This window comes from Mya arenaria, chromosome 2, assembly GCF_026914265.1.
Source record: "Mya arenaria isolate MELC-2E11 chromosome 2, ASM2691426v1".
NCBI lineage: Eukaryota > Metazoa > Mollusca > Bivalvia > Myida > Myidae > Mya > Mya arenaria.
Window position 1 is genome coordinate 13,238,116 of NC_069123.1, and position 16,825 is coordinate 13,254,940.

The 16,825-nt window shown below is 32.5% G+C and overlaps 1 protein-coding gene across 1 annotated transcript in view; it reads right to left on the reverse strand.

Annotated features, from left to right (window-relative positions):
* Nucleotides 1-16,536, reverse strand: part of LOC128206182 (RYamide receptor-like) — a 49,761-nt gene extending 33,225 nt beyond the window's left edge. The window contains exons 1-3 of the mRNA XM_052908492.1: nt 15,844-16,536; nt 14,068-14,376; nt 1,047-1,071 (exon numbers count right to left, since the gene is read on the reverse strand). Of these exons, the coding sequence (XP_052764452.1) occupies nt 1,047-1,071; nt 14,068-14,376; nt 15,844-16,536 (1,027 nt within the window). The remainder of the gene's footprint in view (nt 1-1,046; nt 1,072-14,067; nt 14,377-15,843) is intronic.
* Between the last annotated feature and the right edge of the window lie 289 nt (nt 16,537-16,825).

Genomic DNA, 16,825 nt, shown 5'->3' on the forward strand with positions numbered 1-16,825 from the left:
AACTGACAGTTTCCTTAACGAAGCTATCCCAAATGCAATCATTAGTTATTTTCTCAAATAATTGTCAGCGAACACGAGATTGTTATCTTGTAGTTAAGAACGCAATTTTCGTCTGTCACTTGCATAAAATATAATTAATTACACCTTTAATCAGATCATCTCATCCCCTAAAATTTCATTTATTTCACATGAAAGGCCACAGACAAATTGAATGGAGAATATTCAGCAAAATTTGATAATTTTAATTGAAGAGTTCTTTCTGGAGTGCAGAAAAACATGCTTTCTGTTTCTTAAATTACATGAATATTTTCAGTACATGTGCATAATGAGTGAATCCTTGTAGCATGTTTACATTATTGCGCGCATGACCTTTGAATATTTAAACTCTTTAAGCAGATCGACAACAACTAAAGACAGTATAAATACGTTTTCTAGGAATTATTTGGACGTGTCTGGTATAAAACTTTATTTCAATTATACAATTTATTCAAGGAAGTCTATAAAAACATATCTAGAACTGATATAAAGGGGTTATTATGTTATCAAGTTAGAAAATCAATAGAAAAAAGTTGAATAATGGATGAAACATTAAAAGCAATACATGGAATTGAATAACATAGTTTACCCAGATGGCTTGCCTCAAATTCATGTACACTATCAGACTAAGCACAAATGCATTTAATTTACATCATAATCGATACATAAAGTGATGAAAACATATATCTAAACATCAGCTATAAGGTGGATGCACGATATTAAATATTCCGTGATTACTTTCTTGTGTGTCTTTTGTTTCTTATCTGTCAGAGCAATATCAAAGTAAGTGTTGGCTTGCTTGCTTGCAATATAAAAAAGAATGCTTATGGCCTTATTTGTGATGTAAATATAATATTATGCAGTTCATATTTGGCGCAGTACAAAATGACAAGAACATATTTGAAATTACGTATGGGTCTTTTATTCTTAACCAAGGATAGTATGTGTCTATGTCTAGACACTATATCGGAGAGATGACAAACGACACCAAAGATGTTCTCAACCGTTACAGAAATACAAATATGTCTCTAAAAACTATACATTATATATAAATAAATACTTAATTTCAGTCATGCATTTGGCTAGCATCGCCTTAAATGAGTTTTTACTTCCAGATGATAATAGAACTCTTGCTAATCTTAATCTGCCCGTTGACATCTAAACTGAGTAATTAATTATAAAACCAAGATAGTAATAACGTAAAGGTTTAAATTTAAACAAGTCTTCCATTCAATAATACAATAAAGGTACAAGGAGAAGCCCTGTTGTCGAATATTTAAAAAAAATCCATGTTAAGAGGCAGGACTAGAGACACAAAGAGAATTTAGTACAAACAGATCACAAACTACTGACGACTCCAGCATCAGCATTGCTTTACCGTTAATGGTGTCTTGCTAAACATATTAAGGTGGCGGTGATATCAATTGTTTGAAAGTATATGGACGTGTTTAAATTTTATAAATACAAAGGAATCATTACTATGTTATTAGAAATGAGAGCGGTGGGCAATAGCCTCAGCTGATAAATGTGTCATCGATAACATGAACGCCAAGAGAAATAGGACATTTAACTAAATACAGACCATATTTAGTTCCTTCTTATTAGTCTGTGAATGAATAAAAACAATAATATCCAATAGCATACGTCGTATGTCTTTACATTATATAAATAATGAAAAAAGTGAACATAGAATTATCATAGTAGGTCTTTCTTCACGTTTGCGCATTAGATTACAACGAAAAATTATTTTATTTAATGAATGGATGTGTTAGTCTAGAGTCCAGAATACAGATCAAAAATCAGTTTAATCCAAGACAGTATAAGCAAATATAAGACAAACTTGTTGAATGCAGACATCAAATTATTATAATAAAAAGCAAAACCAAAGGAAACAAGGAAAAAACGCCGATACGAAATAACAAAGATGTACATTTGTACAAGTTGATAACCAGAAGATGCAAGTTTAATAATATGTATGAAATATTTTTTTCAATGTAAACTTTACAAAAATGAAGTAATTGGAGTGAGTTTCTCAAAAATCCGGAAAGACGGGCTTTTCGCGAAAGGCAGCAAACAGCCAGGCTTTTCGTGAAACGCCGAATACGAAATATCATACATGTACATCATACATGTACTTTTTAAAGTTGATAATCATTAATGTAAAGTCTATTATGTCTTAAATATATTTTCAATATTTCCTTGACAAAAACCTATTTAATTGCCTTTGAATGCACAGATAATAGTGGTTCTTCGTCTAAAATTTCGTAAATGATGAGTAAAAAGGCCGTACAGGCTGTAATCGTCTATTAAACCACCTCGATAACGTAAACCATAGGTTTCTGTGAAATATGTGTACATAGACAATTCATTTTACATACAAGATCATTAAACTTTCGAAAAATTGTCTTTGTGAATATGTTATGTGGTAAGAATGTGTTTTACTTTGTCTGGATAATTCATCATGTTTTATCAAGCGACAAAGTTTCGATTAGTCCACGTTAAGAATAATTATAATTTAACGACAACTGACATAATCCATACATCGTATCAACGACGCATACGTTTAACAATATTAACAAAACGCTCCCTGTGGGCAAAAATTCAAATTAGTGATTATACCTGACTGTTTTGATGTTGATTTATTGTTTGGAAACAACTATACTAAACAGGTCGTACATGGCGAAACACGTCTAAATGTTTTGGAATAATATCTTCTGTATGAGTAATTAAAGCCAAAGGAACATATTTATGTGAAGTGAATGAAGGATATAGATATAGTTGGTAAACATTCTAACTTGCTCAAAACTTGAACAGGAACAGGACACAATGTGCCCTTAAAATTAAACTGAAGTTCCATAGTCAATAAGAGTTAAACTTAAACCTAAATTACAAAGTCAATTAGCGGTCATAATTTGTATTTAGAATGATATGGAGTTTCACCTCATTTTGTGTTGGTTCTGTACAACTGTTGGCGTTATAAGTGACGATGCAAACTTGCCTTTAACCATAACCGGTGGCCGACGCCGATGCAGACACCAGGCAGGGCGAATAGTGGCAATGTGTCAGGTTCTATCACTTTTATATGCAACATCGTGATGAAACAGTGGTGACATAATTGCGATATTGTCAGAAACTGACACACACAAGTTTACGTTGTGTCTTTTATTTAGTCGACTGAGCTTAAAAGTGTTTCGCAGTGCAAAAGTCGTTCAAAGGACCAAAACTCAAACTATTTAAAAAATACATTTTTTAATTTGAGGCTTAATATTTAGCAAGCCTTATTCATTTATCCGTTGCAACATGTGAATTTGTAATAAGGCGTTGAGCAATCTTAACGAACGATGTTTTGATCAGATTTCCAATCAAAAAGCATTTACATTTTCCAGATATTGTCATAATACAAAACGTTTATGTGTCAAAATGGTCAATACTACTAATTAACTAATTCACTACAATAACATGTCTAGAGGTTCTGTGGTGATTGCAGCTATTCTAAAAAAGATATTTGCATTTTCGTGACCAGGAAATGAATTTCATCCACTATTTTTTATCAATTTATTGAATAACTTTCTTATTTAAAAAGATATCATTTGGAACTCTCAAGACTTTGTTGATCAGTTAGTCTGAGGCATTTTTACACAAAAGATATGTTATAATGTGGACAGACGATTCCGAAAAATGTGATTGCTTTTGTATAAAAAATCTAATGATAATTTCTTTTGTAAAATTTGGTCTTCACATTACTACCCCAAAACATGTAACCAAGAATGTATGTTTAACTTCCCCCAAAACAGATCGTTCTCTAAACTAAATAAATTCTGAAATTTTGCAACGTTTTAGTTTTTGACCTTCCTCAACCACTTTTGCACTGTTGCAGGCTCTTAAGCAACTAAAAAAACACTATCTTGATTATGGTATGTAATGATGTTGAGCCTGCGACTACCACGTTACAAATGTGTATACATCTTTCTCTGCAAACCAGTCCTTTTTAGTTTTAAAAAAAACTGGCAATTCCCATGAGTGCGATAGCTAACGGTTATTCTTGCACAATCCCAATGAACACAACAAATATGCCTATCAAAGGACTATATCACATTTAGTAGGATCAGACATTCATTCTTGATTTGTAAAATGATTTATATGAGAACCAACCTATTAAAATCACCACATGAAGATGGAACAACGGTTCCATTGAAACACATATCTGGAACATTTAGCAAACGTTTCCCTCAGTTTACCCTTAATTTTGATTAGTGTGAACATAGCGAACAGCATCTGAAACCAGAATTAAGTTTTTACAGTTACGTATTGGGAATAATTCTTGGCAACAGAGAGTTAATTCATCGAAAATGTCCTTTTCTGAATACAAGGGTTGACTCATAGTGGCTTCTCCGTTTACATTCCTGTCCGTAATCTAATATCCTACTCGCTCACAGTAAACTTGCCCTTTTTTAATATTTATCGGCGTCAAAACTCAATTTCGACTTTTGATGATTACTACTCTGAAAACAAAATTACACGAAAGCCAAGACATGCAAGTTGATTCATGGCACTCTCTAAATAATTGACGCCATTACGCATTAACCAAACAGTAAACATTTATCACGTAATTCAGTTAAAACGTTTATCTGCGTTCTTTGACAATAATGTGGATATTAGGTAAAATATATCAATGTTCCAGCTCATTTAAATTGAGCGCAAGTACCTGAAGTAGTGTTCCGCTTTCTGTAAGTGGTTGTAGTTTTTCAGCTGAGGATGCACGGTTTTATAGTTTTATAAACGTAGTTCAAAGGCATCGACTTCAAATGCAAAATGTATGGACATTTCTTATTTTGAGGAAGCAATAAAGAAGATAATGATACAAATAAAACGATTCTCAATAATTTCAATCGAGCCCGAAACATGCCTTTTACAAATGTCTGAGAGTCCCTTTTAATACGTTCCAATACATTCAAAATATTTGGACAGTGCATCAACATAAAACAGTGTATATCTTTCTATCTATCAGTCACTTTCTACTTTGGTAACATGAATATGATGTAGTTTTCAGAAGATAAACGCATCATATGACATCATTTCATCTCTTAAATCCACTGCTCTTTTTTCCAATGAATATTGATAAGCGACTGTTGAAAATAAAATCCGCCCATGTCATAACGGTGCAACCCCTTAATACTTTCAATATTTCATTCGAGATAGGGTTGTGGACGCTGAGATCGGTATAACCACATCTCCCCATACCTTGGAATGAAGGAATGATCGCCAATCATCTATCTGTATGACTGTTTTGTTACTTGTCAGTGATTGATCAGGAACTATTTGCTGATTACGTTTGCGACTGATTAAAACCTTTCGTCGACTAGTCTAGTCAGCCAATCGTCCGTAACTGGTTTTGACTCTACAGGAAGTGGTCGGTGACTACGGATCGGTTGTATATCGATCACCGATCAAAACATTATTTATATACACAGGGTGTACTTCAAAATGGTTATTGTACTGTTTTTTTTTTGTTTTCATTGTTTTCAGGCCAAAGTGATGATTGAAGATGACTAGAATATACATGAAGTTCATTTGACTTTTTGAATACTTGTGACAAATTGATGCTACAATGCGTAGATAGGTCGTTAATAGGTTGTAGAGAATGAACACTACTCTTTGGACCAAACCCATCGCCTTACAGGCAAAACCAATCTGTGATTAAGAGAAAGAATCGACATAATTCTCTGCAAATTGTTAAATATGTTAAGCAAACCAGGAATGTTGCATTTCTGTTGCGGGAACTGTTTATTTGTTTTCTTTGTCTCCGGACATAGTGATGAGTAAAAAGAAATATAATAAAATTATTTTTGAATTCTGTGAATACGTGTTTCAAAATGATGTTACAATGTGTAGCTTGGTCGCCAAATAGGTTGCAAAGAATGAACACTACTGTCTGGACAAAAGCGATCGCTGCACAGTCGAAACCAATCTGTGAGTTCAATATTACCGCTTTCAGAACTTTTGGTTTAAGAAACGTCTGAGCCAACATATCGGCCGTAGCCAGCCGGTTGTGCATGCTCAAAAGTTTGGCTGCGCTCAAATGGGATTTGAGACTGCTCTTGTTCATTGAAGCGAAATATTTTAGAGACGCCTGGCACATCTTTATGATTGTCAATTTGTTTTTGACGCAAAGAGGTTGCATCGTATTCGTATCGTCTGTCTGTCATTAAAACCGATAAAGTTTATTCATACGTTGGATTAAGTTTGTAGTTTAGAATGATCCTTATTCTATTATTCAAGCAAAATGTAACAAAAACGCCGCGCAGCGCATCCTCATGCACCAATATGTGTTTCTGTCGAACAAGGGACATAGAATATTAATGATTAAAGCAGTAATACTAACCTTGCTAATGGTCTCCAGCTTATAGTATCATTTGTTGTACTCGCAAGTATTAACAAAAACTTCAAAAGATTGCTGTAGATGATGGTGTTTCTGTTGTTAGACAAACATGTACATCCCTGTGAGGCGATGTATATGACGCCTTGGATATTTAACAAGTATCTTAAAAACTGGTATGGCTGACAATTGTATCACTTATACTTATTTTGCTTTAAGTATAATTATTAACATTAATAATTTGCATGGAAGACCTTTTCTTTCTACATATTATTATCAATTAAAATGGCAACATGGCAAATGGTACAATGTATATTGGCGGATTTTCTGCGACGTGCTTGGCGTGCTTATAGTGGTTAAAATATTAGATGTGACTATTTGTGTTAAGCATTACAAATTTTAGTTTGATGCATATTTGAATATAAAACTTGATTTGTTCATGTTTTTGTGTGTCTGGCGTGCTGGTGGTATAATTACTTCTGGAGTTTATTTTCAAATGTGGTATATTACTAAATTGTATTTGAAAACCTTCATAATTCACAACGAAAGCACTAACTCCGTCGGCGACAACACATAGCCTATGGCAAAACATACATTTTTTATGAGGCAAAAGACCAGAAAAATGGTAGAAAAAGATATAGTTGGAGAAGTGAATTTTTATTCAAGTATTCAATTAATACGTTAGAGTGCGTATGCATTAACACAATATACGTATTTTATAGCAATAGTTATCGCTAACCCCGTACATTTTGATTTATGAGATACTTTAAGAGAAAGTACATGAATTAGGAGCGAATATTTCCTTAAAACCGTCCGCTGTTATAGCGTGTGATGTGAGGTAAAGATGAATTAATGTCATATAACTGACCAATTTTCGCGGCTAGCCAAATCTACGACGACAATTTGAATTAAAGTAACTTTTTAAGGTTATACAAGTAAGTTTTTAACATATTTGAATTTGTATGAATCAATCTTTAAACGAGTGTCAATGAACACCGCATACGTTACAAATTCATAATTGAAGTTGTTTTTTATTAACAAAATAACTTATGTATAACACTGGTCTGATGTTCTGTAGAAAACAACTAGTTTTTAGGAGAGCTTTTTGTTGTTTAAACAGGAAAACGAGCAAAATGTTATTATGTCTCTATTTCTGCTGTGGTTTACCTTTTGTTTTCGGCTGAACATGTACTCCCTTTTAATGTAATTGCTTTTATATCATATAAAAACGATTTTACGTTACGATTGATTTAAATCAACTTTGTACATGCATCCAGACCAAACCATGCGGAAGCGCTTTCATTATGGTCCTCCAACTTATTAATTATCAGCACATATATAATAAATATAATGTACGTGATTATAAAACCATAGTAGCTCAACGATAACAAAATCAATGTCACCAGAACTTATGCATCTGTGTACGATTGATTATGAATTATGAATAATCAAGGAATTATGCATAAAACTTACTTTATATACGCATTACTGCTGAAATCACCATCATATGTCAATATAAACATCTTGTTTAGAAGTGGAAGTTCTCTCAATTTATTGGAAATCCTTAATTAGTGGAAAATAAAGTTTAATGCCTTTAATATCGTATACTGACACCTCCTACAAGCGAAAGAGCACGCTTTTTGTTCTTTTTCACAAAATTAGATGCCTCTGAATTAATCATTGCGTGGTTAAGTAAGATAATGTTTTATATGTAGTCGAACGTCCTCCTCACAACGTAAAATGCCGCCTTAATAGACCATTGTATGGTAAGGTTAGAAGATGGGTAAAATGTATTTGTATTCTCTTTCACAACCTAAGATTACCTCTGAATTAACCAGCGCGTGATAATGTTAGAACCTTGGTGAAATGAAATTTGTTTTCATTCCCATAGATAGATGCCGTCTGAAAAAAAAACATGAACCTGGGCAAAATGTTGTTGTTAGTTTTCTTGTCCTCGGGATCATTGATAATAACTTTGATAATTGATAAAAGAATATCGCTTAAGCCGGTGATACCAGGAGTTGACACTTCTCTATCAATTAACTCGACTGATTCGTATTAGGTGAAATGAAAATGTAACGTTTTTAATATTTTGCATTTGATAAATACAGTTATCCTCGCAATGCTCAACATTTGATGGATAATTGATTCTCACCAATGTTTATATGAAAAAACTACAGAAACAGCTCAATAGTCGAAAGTTTAAACAAAAACTCCGTTTATTGGCACAGTGTAAACGACAAAGACATAGAACAGAATAACGAATAATCACAAAACAGAAACATGGTACAATAGCACAAACCTCCACAAACAGTTCAGTACATTGACACTTTATAAAAATAGGTGTGTTTATCAATGATTGCTAGGTACTGCCTTGGAACTGTCAGTTAAATGTTAATTTACTGGTGGTTTTGTGTGCACAACCTCACTCTTATCCCAACAACTCCGAACGAAGTAAAAATGTAAATGGTAAATCTTATCAAAGTATGCATTAACTTGAGGAAACTTAGTATAAAACAAATAAAAATAATCTAATAGGTAAACTCCAAATACTTATTATTGTTTGAAACTATGAACATCACACACAGTCTGCCTAATAAAATAGTGATGATAGTGTGAACTAGTCCACTGCCTAATGATAGAAAATCATATCAACCAAACATTTCTTTACAATTCAGTTCAAAACTATTTTTTTTAACAATAAAAAGGTTAATCGCGTTTTCCTTCGAAAATTCACTCACCTTGAAATTAATTTTAATTAATCCATCTTGCATCAGACCGAAGGACATGAAGGTTCTAGTCCAGCAGAAAATAATAAATCTCTAAAACATGATGTGTTTTCCTCTTTGGGTGCAGGTTTTGATCTTAACTTACAGTATAACAACTAAAAATTATCTGCAACACCCTTATAAATGTCAATCTGAAGAATTCTCAATCTTAAATATAGAGGGGGCATCCTTGTCCACATCCTGGTATTGTGCATGTAATTCTAAAGTACCTAGCCGGAAACTATGTAAACAAATACATTATAATGTTACGCTTTTTTCATTTGTATTATATTCGTGTTTTTTATCCCTCAATGGAAATAATCCATTGCAACCGGAACAATCTAACAGTTTTGACATGCAACGCCTTTCCTGTTTAGATTAAGACTTAAAATCAAGACCTTTGCGTATGCTATAATTTGTTTTCTCAACGTGCAATATACACAAATCCCTTGCGGTCAAGTCTTAGCAGATTTCTTGTCTTCTGGGTTAAGTGTCAGAATACGTCTGAAGTACAGATTCTGTTATTACATTTCATAGATTATGAACAGCGCAATGCGGAAGTGAGAGTATTTATCATTTCCGAGAAAGAAATTGAATTGTTTAATACTTGTTTAAACTTGTATAGAAATGCTTCTCAAATGAAGACCTTTTTACCATTATACACACAACAAATGCTTCCAGAAATAGAATTTCTTTGTGTCTTCATTTGGTATAATTAACATTTAATTGCACATTAGATGCATTTTAGATAAGAAAGATACATACTACAAATTAGATACATAGTAAATCGAACTGTTGTGTGCATTTTAATAATAATATTCTAACCTTGAAAATGCACAAAAACATATGGTTCATGAAGACTATGGTTAGGAAAGGGTTAAATACGTAAGTTATGCATACATCTACACTTCATAAATACATATTATTATGACTTTTATATCATGATATTATATATATATATATATATTTATATATATAAAGAAATTATATTTCTATGTGTGCTCAGTCATTATGGGACATATCTTTGCACCACTTTACTTGATATATTAACAACTAATGATATATTACATAAGCGCAATTGTCAATAAATATAACATATGTTGTATAGTAGTATAGTTGTATATTCGCATAGATTCTTGAGAAATTTAATAAACTTAGTCACGCTGGTTTATTATAACTGATATATCGTTTGTGGCTATTAATATTTGTTTTCTGTAAATCTCTAAGGAATAATTTATGTTCATTAAGCAATTAATTTAGATATTTCATTTTCGAATCTAGGAAATGTATGCAATGTGGCTATTGTCTTCAAGTATGTATATATAATATTGGTCTCTGAAGTGTCCTTTATGATTACTAATATAGTTAAGGAAATATTTATAAAGCAATTTCAAAAAAACACAGGCATGATTTTTTTTAATTTTCGAGTAAGTATAATTTATGTACTCGTAATTTAATTATAGGACAGAGTTTGAGTTTTGTTTATATATTTAAAGATATAAATAATTTATATTGATAAGATTGCAAAATGTCATGTCGTAAACACGTATGTTGTATATTAATAAACTGCCAGTGTTCTATTCATAGCATTATGAGGGAAATAAAAGTAAATACGACGCTTCATAATAATTTCAAAGCCATTCGATCAGGTATTAAACTAATATTTTCAGTGAACTAATTGCCTATTTATTTTCTACCGTGCTATTTTGCTCACCACGTTAGGTTATAAAACGCTGATGTGACTTAATATCAAAATTCATACAGATGTTTGCAAGTAGCGTTTATTCATTATTATATATACTCGTTTATGACCTGTGTTCATGTTTCATTACATAAATAAGTGGTTTCCATTTTCTCTCTCTCTCTCTCTCTCTCTCTCTCTCTCTCGAGCAGATTTACTGGTAGTTTGTGAACGGAAAACATTTCTTTATATAACAAAAATATTAGTCGACATGTAGAATGTCTTAAATCATACAATATCGCACATTAACATTTATAACCTCTGATTATATTTCTAAAGTAATTTCTAAATACCACAAACCCTCCTCAAATAACTTTATTTTGATAAACGAAAACAGAATTAAGTCAGTCATATCTTTATTTCACAAACAGATTAACATCACAAGTTTGCAATTCAATTAGTTTTCTGATTGTAGGTCCGTAGTCTTTTATTCAACTATATGGTTGTACAAAATAACAAACAATGCCATTCATACTGAACACAAAACTACATGTATATTGAGCATAATGTTTGATAAGTGGTCCGTTAAAATAATATAATATCAATAAAGTAATAATAATAATTTCCTTACCCGTTACGATAAGTGCATCTATTATGAGAAATATATCATGAGTTTATCACTTATCATATAAAACAAATTTATAACAGGTTAAACGATTTTTGATTTTAAGGTCTTTATGTCTTTTAATTGTGAACATATACTTCTTGCCACTAACCTGCTCAAACATGATTATTTGGCAGGTTGGTCAACATGAGTAGTTTTACTACTTAATGATATTTCAGGTTGCAGTTCAGTTCTCAAATCGGCTAATAACTAGAGGATAATTGTTTGTTTGTTTGTTGTATTTTTAGATGGGATATCAATTATTATTTCATCGAGTGAGCCACGAGTGAAAATTTGAAATTTTAGTGCTCACAAGATGAAATAAAACTAATATCCCACTTAAAAACATTTTTTGTTTGTTTTTTATTTGATGCTGTCAGCTTATCTAAGATGACTGTTATTGATATTTAGTTACGAAAACGCACTACATCTTAATGCCTATAAGCCGTTCCGGAGATAGTTTGCTTATTTATTTGTGCCTGACGTTTTATTTTGACAGCAGAACGAGTAAAACTTTTAAAACATTGACTGAATTCAATATACTATTGAACTCCTTTTTAAAACTCTTTTAAAAATATTGAGATAACTTAATATCACTGATAAAATATCTATAATTTCAATGTAATTAACACAGTCTTAGATTTTCATGACGTATACAACAGATAAAAATAAGCTATACAACTTGTAATGGGTGATGTGCTTTTATCTAAATTTAAACATAATGTTGTTGCTAGTTGTATTTACATTCAAAAACAAATACCATTGCATGTGAACTTGAAATGGAACGAGATAAACATTAATACAAATGTAAAGCCAAAAAAACAACAATCAGGCAGGTGGAAACAAACAACATTTCACAAGGCCCGATGGAGTATCGATCTATTTCGTAAAGTTCCTTCGATGTCAGACCACTCGTATCATAATTTGCGCACCTGTTAATTAACACGTTCATATAGATCTAAAGACATGCGACACGTTATATATGGTTGAAATAAATAAAGTATGATATGTTTCAAGAAATGGCAAGATCATCCACCTTGTGGTTGTACAGAAATAGTACATAAGCTGCCGTATCAGATAACAAGTTTGAAATTATTTAATTTATACTATATCTTTGATATAAGAAAAATATAACTCACTACTGAGTGCTTAAAATACCTTGACATTCTTGACATTTCTCTAAAATCAGCCTGATACATATGTACATGCCAAAACAAATGAAAAAGTAGATGTAAACATAGTATTGTCGTACAACATAAAAAATCACTCAGACTTTGATAAGTTTTCAACACTTCATTTACAAAAAGGTATCAGGTATCGAGAAGCACAAACAAAACAACAGTTATCGTCGCCACAACAAGCTATGTTGGCATGCAAAGGAAGAAATTCCGATTTCTTATCTAAGCTGGTTTTGAGTACAAATGATTTGAATGTTATTATAATTATAATCCAATGTGTAGCCTATCATGTTTGATTATAAGGTCTGATATACTTAGTATTTTTTGCAACTTACAGAGCATAAATCATTATCAAAAATCATTATATGTTGGCATCTTTGCGTTTTTTGCAAGTTTATAAATATGGTAACCACTTGAGTTTAGAAAATCAACAACACAGATAGCAATTCGGTTTGTTTCAAGTATTAGCAGCAAATTGTATAAACAAACTGGTTATTTATTTGGTTGTGAATAAGACAAACGTTGTTGAACCACAAACCATTGTATATTTGCTTGTTAAAATGAAACGTTCATTTAGATGGCCAATAGCATGAGCGTGATGGATGCTTTATTTAACCCCTTTGTATAAAGCAACTTGTCTCTGTCCTAGTTGCTAGAAAATGTAATACCTGGTGCTGAAGTTATTCATAATTCGGTAAGATGACAAGTTATGGTATAATCAAAGGGTGAGGTTAAATAAATCAATCCCAAAAAGCACAATCATCTAGACAATGGCCAAATATTCCAACAAATATTCCAACATAAATATATTAATAACACAATGCACCAATTTAGAATAAAACCATGAATGGCTAAAACGAAGTATCAAAATGAAAGCAAACCAACAACGTATAAATTCATTTCGTATTGTAGTTATTTTTGTTTTAAAAGTAAAAAGCCATGTGTTGTTCAACAAAATGTATAAAATATCATTGAAATTGGACTATGCAGATTCCATTTAAAACATAGATGTATACTTTGTCGAAAACAATTTTAACAGTCCAAATATTGGACACAACATTTCGGCTGCAGTGATCGATAAGTTTGGATATTCAATAAAATATTTCAATAGAATCAAACTAAACTCCATAAGCATATTCAGACCACATGTTCAAGTGGTATTTTTCGTAAATTACTAGCAGTAAACCATTATCAAAGCAAGGCAAAAACATACATTAACAAGTAAGCCATTCTCATTAGCAGAAGCGAACGGTTGTATTTCTACAACCTCTAGAGACAGCTATTCCGCTGTATTTTCCATTAAGACATGTATACTCGGAATTTGACGACGAACTTCTATACGGCGTGGTAAAACTATTCCCTACCGATATAGCACCACTTTGATGATATCTCAATTGTTGCATTTCAATTCCCCGCGGAGGTTTTGGCAATCCACACGTAACACATCTGAACACTTTAATAAAGCCGTTCCGGAACTTAGCGTTCATCCAGCAGTAGATAAACGGATTGTACATGCAGTTGGACATGGCAAGCCAATGAGACGCCGTCCAGACAATGTTCATTCCGGGAAGATTGTAGAACGTTTTGTTAATGTCGCCAGCTATGGTGATCACATGAAGAGGGAGCCAGCAAATGGCGTAGATAATAACAACCACTATCATCATTTTGATGATCTGTTAAAAAGAAAAGAAGAAGAAAATGGTTTGCATAATAAAGAATATACAAATCATCATATCTTGATCATGTAACGATAAGAAAATTATGTTGTTGTTTTTAAAAAGAAATTTGTTCAAAACATCAAAGACAGTAAACAGCAAATCATTTCTAATTGGTAATAGTAAAAGGTATGGAGTGATTTGGTTAAGCGCAGGTCTGTTATCCATTGTTCTTTAGCTGGACCGAATTTCTCAAAAAATCACTCACATAAACATCTTATTGCATTTAACAAAATATCTTATAAAAATATGAGTTAATTAATCAAAAGGTAGTTTGTCGTATTGACCCAAAATAGTGTTTCCTTTACAAGCCTCAATGCTCTTTAAAAGGAGAATATTACACAAATCAAAAATAGTGAGCTGAGCTTGATCCTGTTAAAAGGGAATGGCGCTTGATCCTGTCATAAGGGGCTTTAGTTGTTTCGAGAAATTGGTACCTGATGTACATGAATTTATATCTTGGATAATTTGCTGTCTGCACTTAAAGCATATTTTCAAAAAAAAAAACCATTTCGTTTATTGAAAGTTGAAAAACATTACAGCTGTTTTAAACGGAAATGAACACAAGTGTGTACGAATTCACCACCGGTTCGAACATAATATAATTACTTATTTTACAACAAAAAGTATGAGTTTCAAGTGCCTGATAAGGCTAAGACAATTGAAAGACTTATTAAACAGGGCACTGGATGAACATTTCTCTGTTTCGTTTAGGATTTTCACATGGAAAACAATTTTACACAAATAAACGCTTCGTATTACATGTACAGTCCATTACAATGGAGTGTCCGTGTCATCTCTTTAAGGTTGCCTTATAGTTGCAGTGACATCAACAACATATATGATCTACATGAGTTAATCGTTTAATACAAAATATTAAGAAACTTGTTGCATACATTTTTGTTTTAGATAGTAACGAATGTAAGATGATTATTTTTATCACGTGACACAGATACTAGATTACTAGATACTTACTCTAAGCATTAGTTTATGCATTTGTAATTAAACGGAATCGGGTGATTGTGTTTTATTAATCGGTAAACGAGTAGTCAGTCTCATGCATTATTCTTTGTCTACACTTATTCAAATGAAATTTAAAATCTAATATAAGATAAGTGGAGGTGAACGACGTTTAGGCTAACTTTACGTATTAGCAATGCCAGAAAAAAATATGTCATAATGAATGGTATCGAAATAGAACATTGGGTAACCTACTTTGAATGTTAACTCAATAAAGTAGGATATAGGAATTTGCAAGGAAGATATTGTTACATATCAATTTACTAGAATACAAGACTTTGTACTTCCTTTAAGTGCTCCAGAAGATCAGCGTTTAACATACAAATACACGTAAACAAGTATGAACAGACGAAATAACAATGAATAGGGTGTGAGAACTGTCACGATTCCCGCTATTTCAATTACCTTTTTCTTGGATATTGAAATTCGTTTGTCTCGGTCACTGACAGCTTCTCCGGGAGTCTTGATGATCCACAGAACGAGAATGATTTTTCCGTAGGTAAACACGAGGATCGTCAGTGGAAAAAAATACTGGAAAAGAAGCAGTAATACATTGTAAACTGACTGCCCTGTAACATTCTCCCATAGCTCTTCACAAAAGTAGGGAGCATTTGAATCGTTGACGTACTGGTGAACCCTTGCTTTTATAGCTGTCGGCAAAGGTATAGCTACGGACAATAACCAGATGACGGAAATCACAATGCATGCTTGTTGCTTCGTCATTTTTTGTCTCAAAGGATGTACAATTGCCCAGTACCTATCCAGACTTATGGCAACAAGTGTAAATGAGCTCATAAAGACAGTTACCACTTGAATAAAGGAAACAATTGGGCACATTGTTTCGCCGAAGGGCCAAGAGTTTATAACCAGGTTTGCTATGAACGTCAATGGAATACAGAGAACTGCCATAAGAATATCACTCATAGCCAGGCTGACGATAAAGAAGTTCATTACTGTCCTCATTTTACGCGAGGAAAATACGATGTAGCACACAATTGAATTTCCGAATACCGACAAACATATGATAATGCTGTACATCGTGATTATTATCGCTTGCTGGTACATGGGGACAACGATTGGACCCCTAACAACACTCATTTCTGTCAAATTTGTGTTTGTTTCAGAAGTTGTATTATATAGTCCGTTTTCGCGCAAGTTACTGACATCCATTGTTGTTCACTTGATAGAGTGGCTGACTTAGAACACAACAAGCCTGTCAATATTCCATAGAGTAACGAAATTAATTCCGTAACAAAGTCAATTTACTGCGAACCAAGTTTCGCAGTTTGACACAATACGCTTTACATCAAATGCAATTATGCTGCCATTTGTCACCGATTTAATTCTTACGAAGTTTTTGACAGACATATTCCTTCCTGCATCTTAG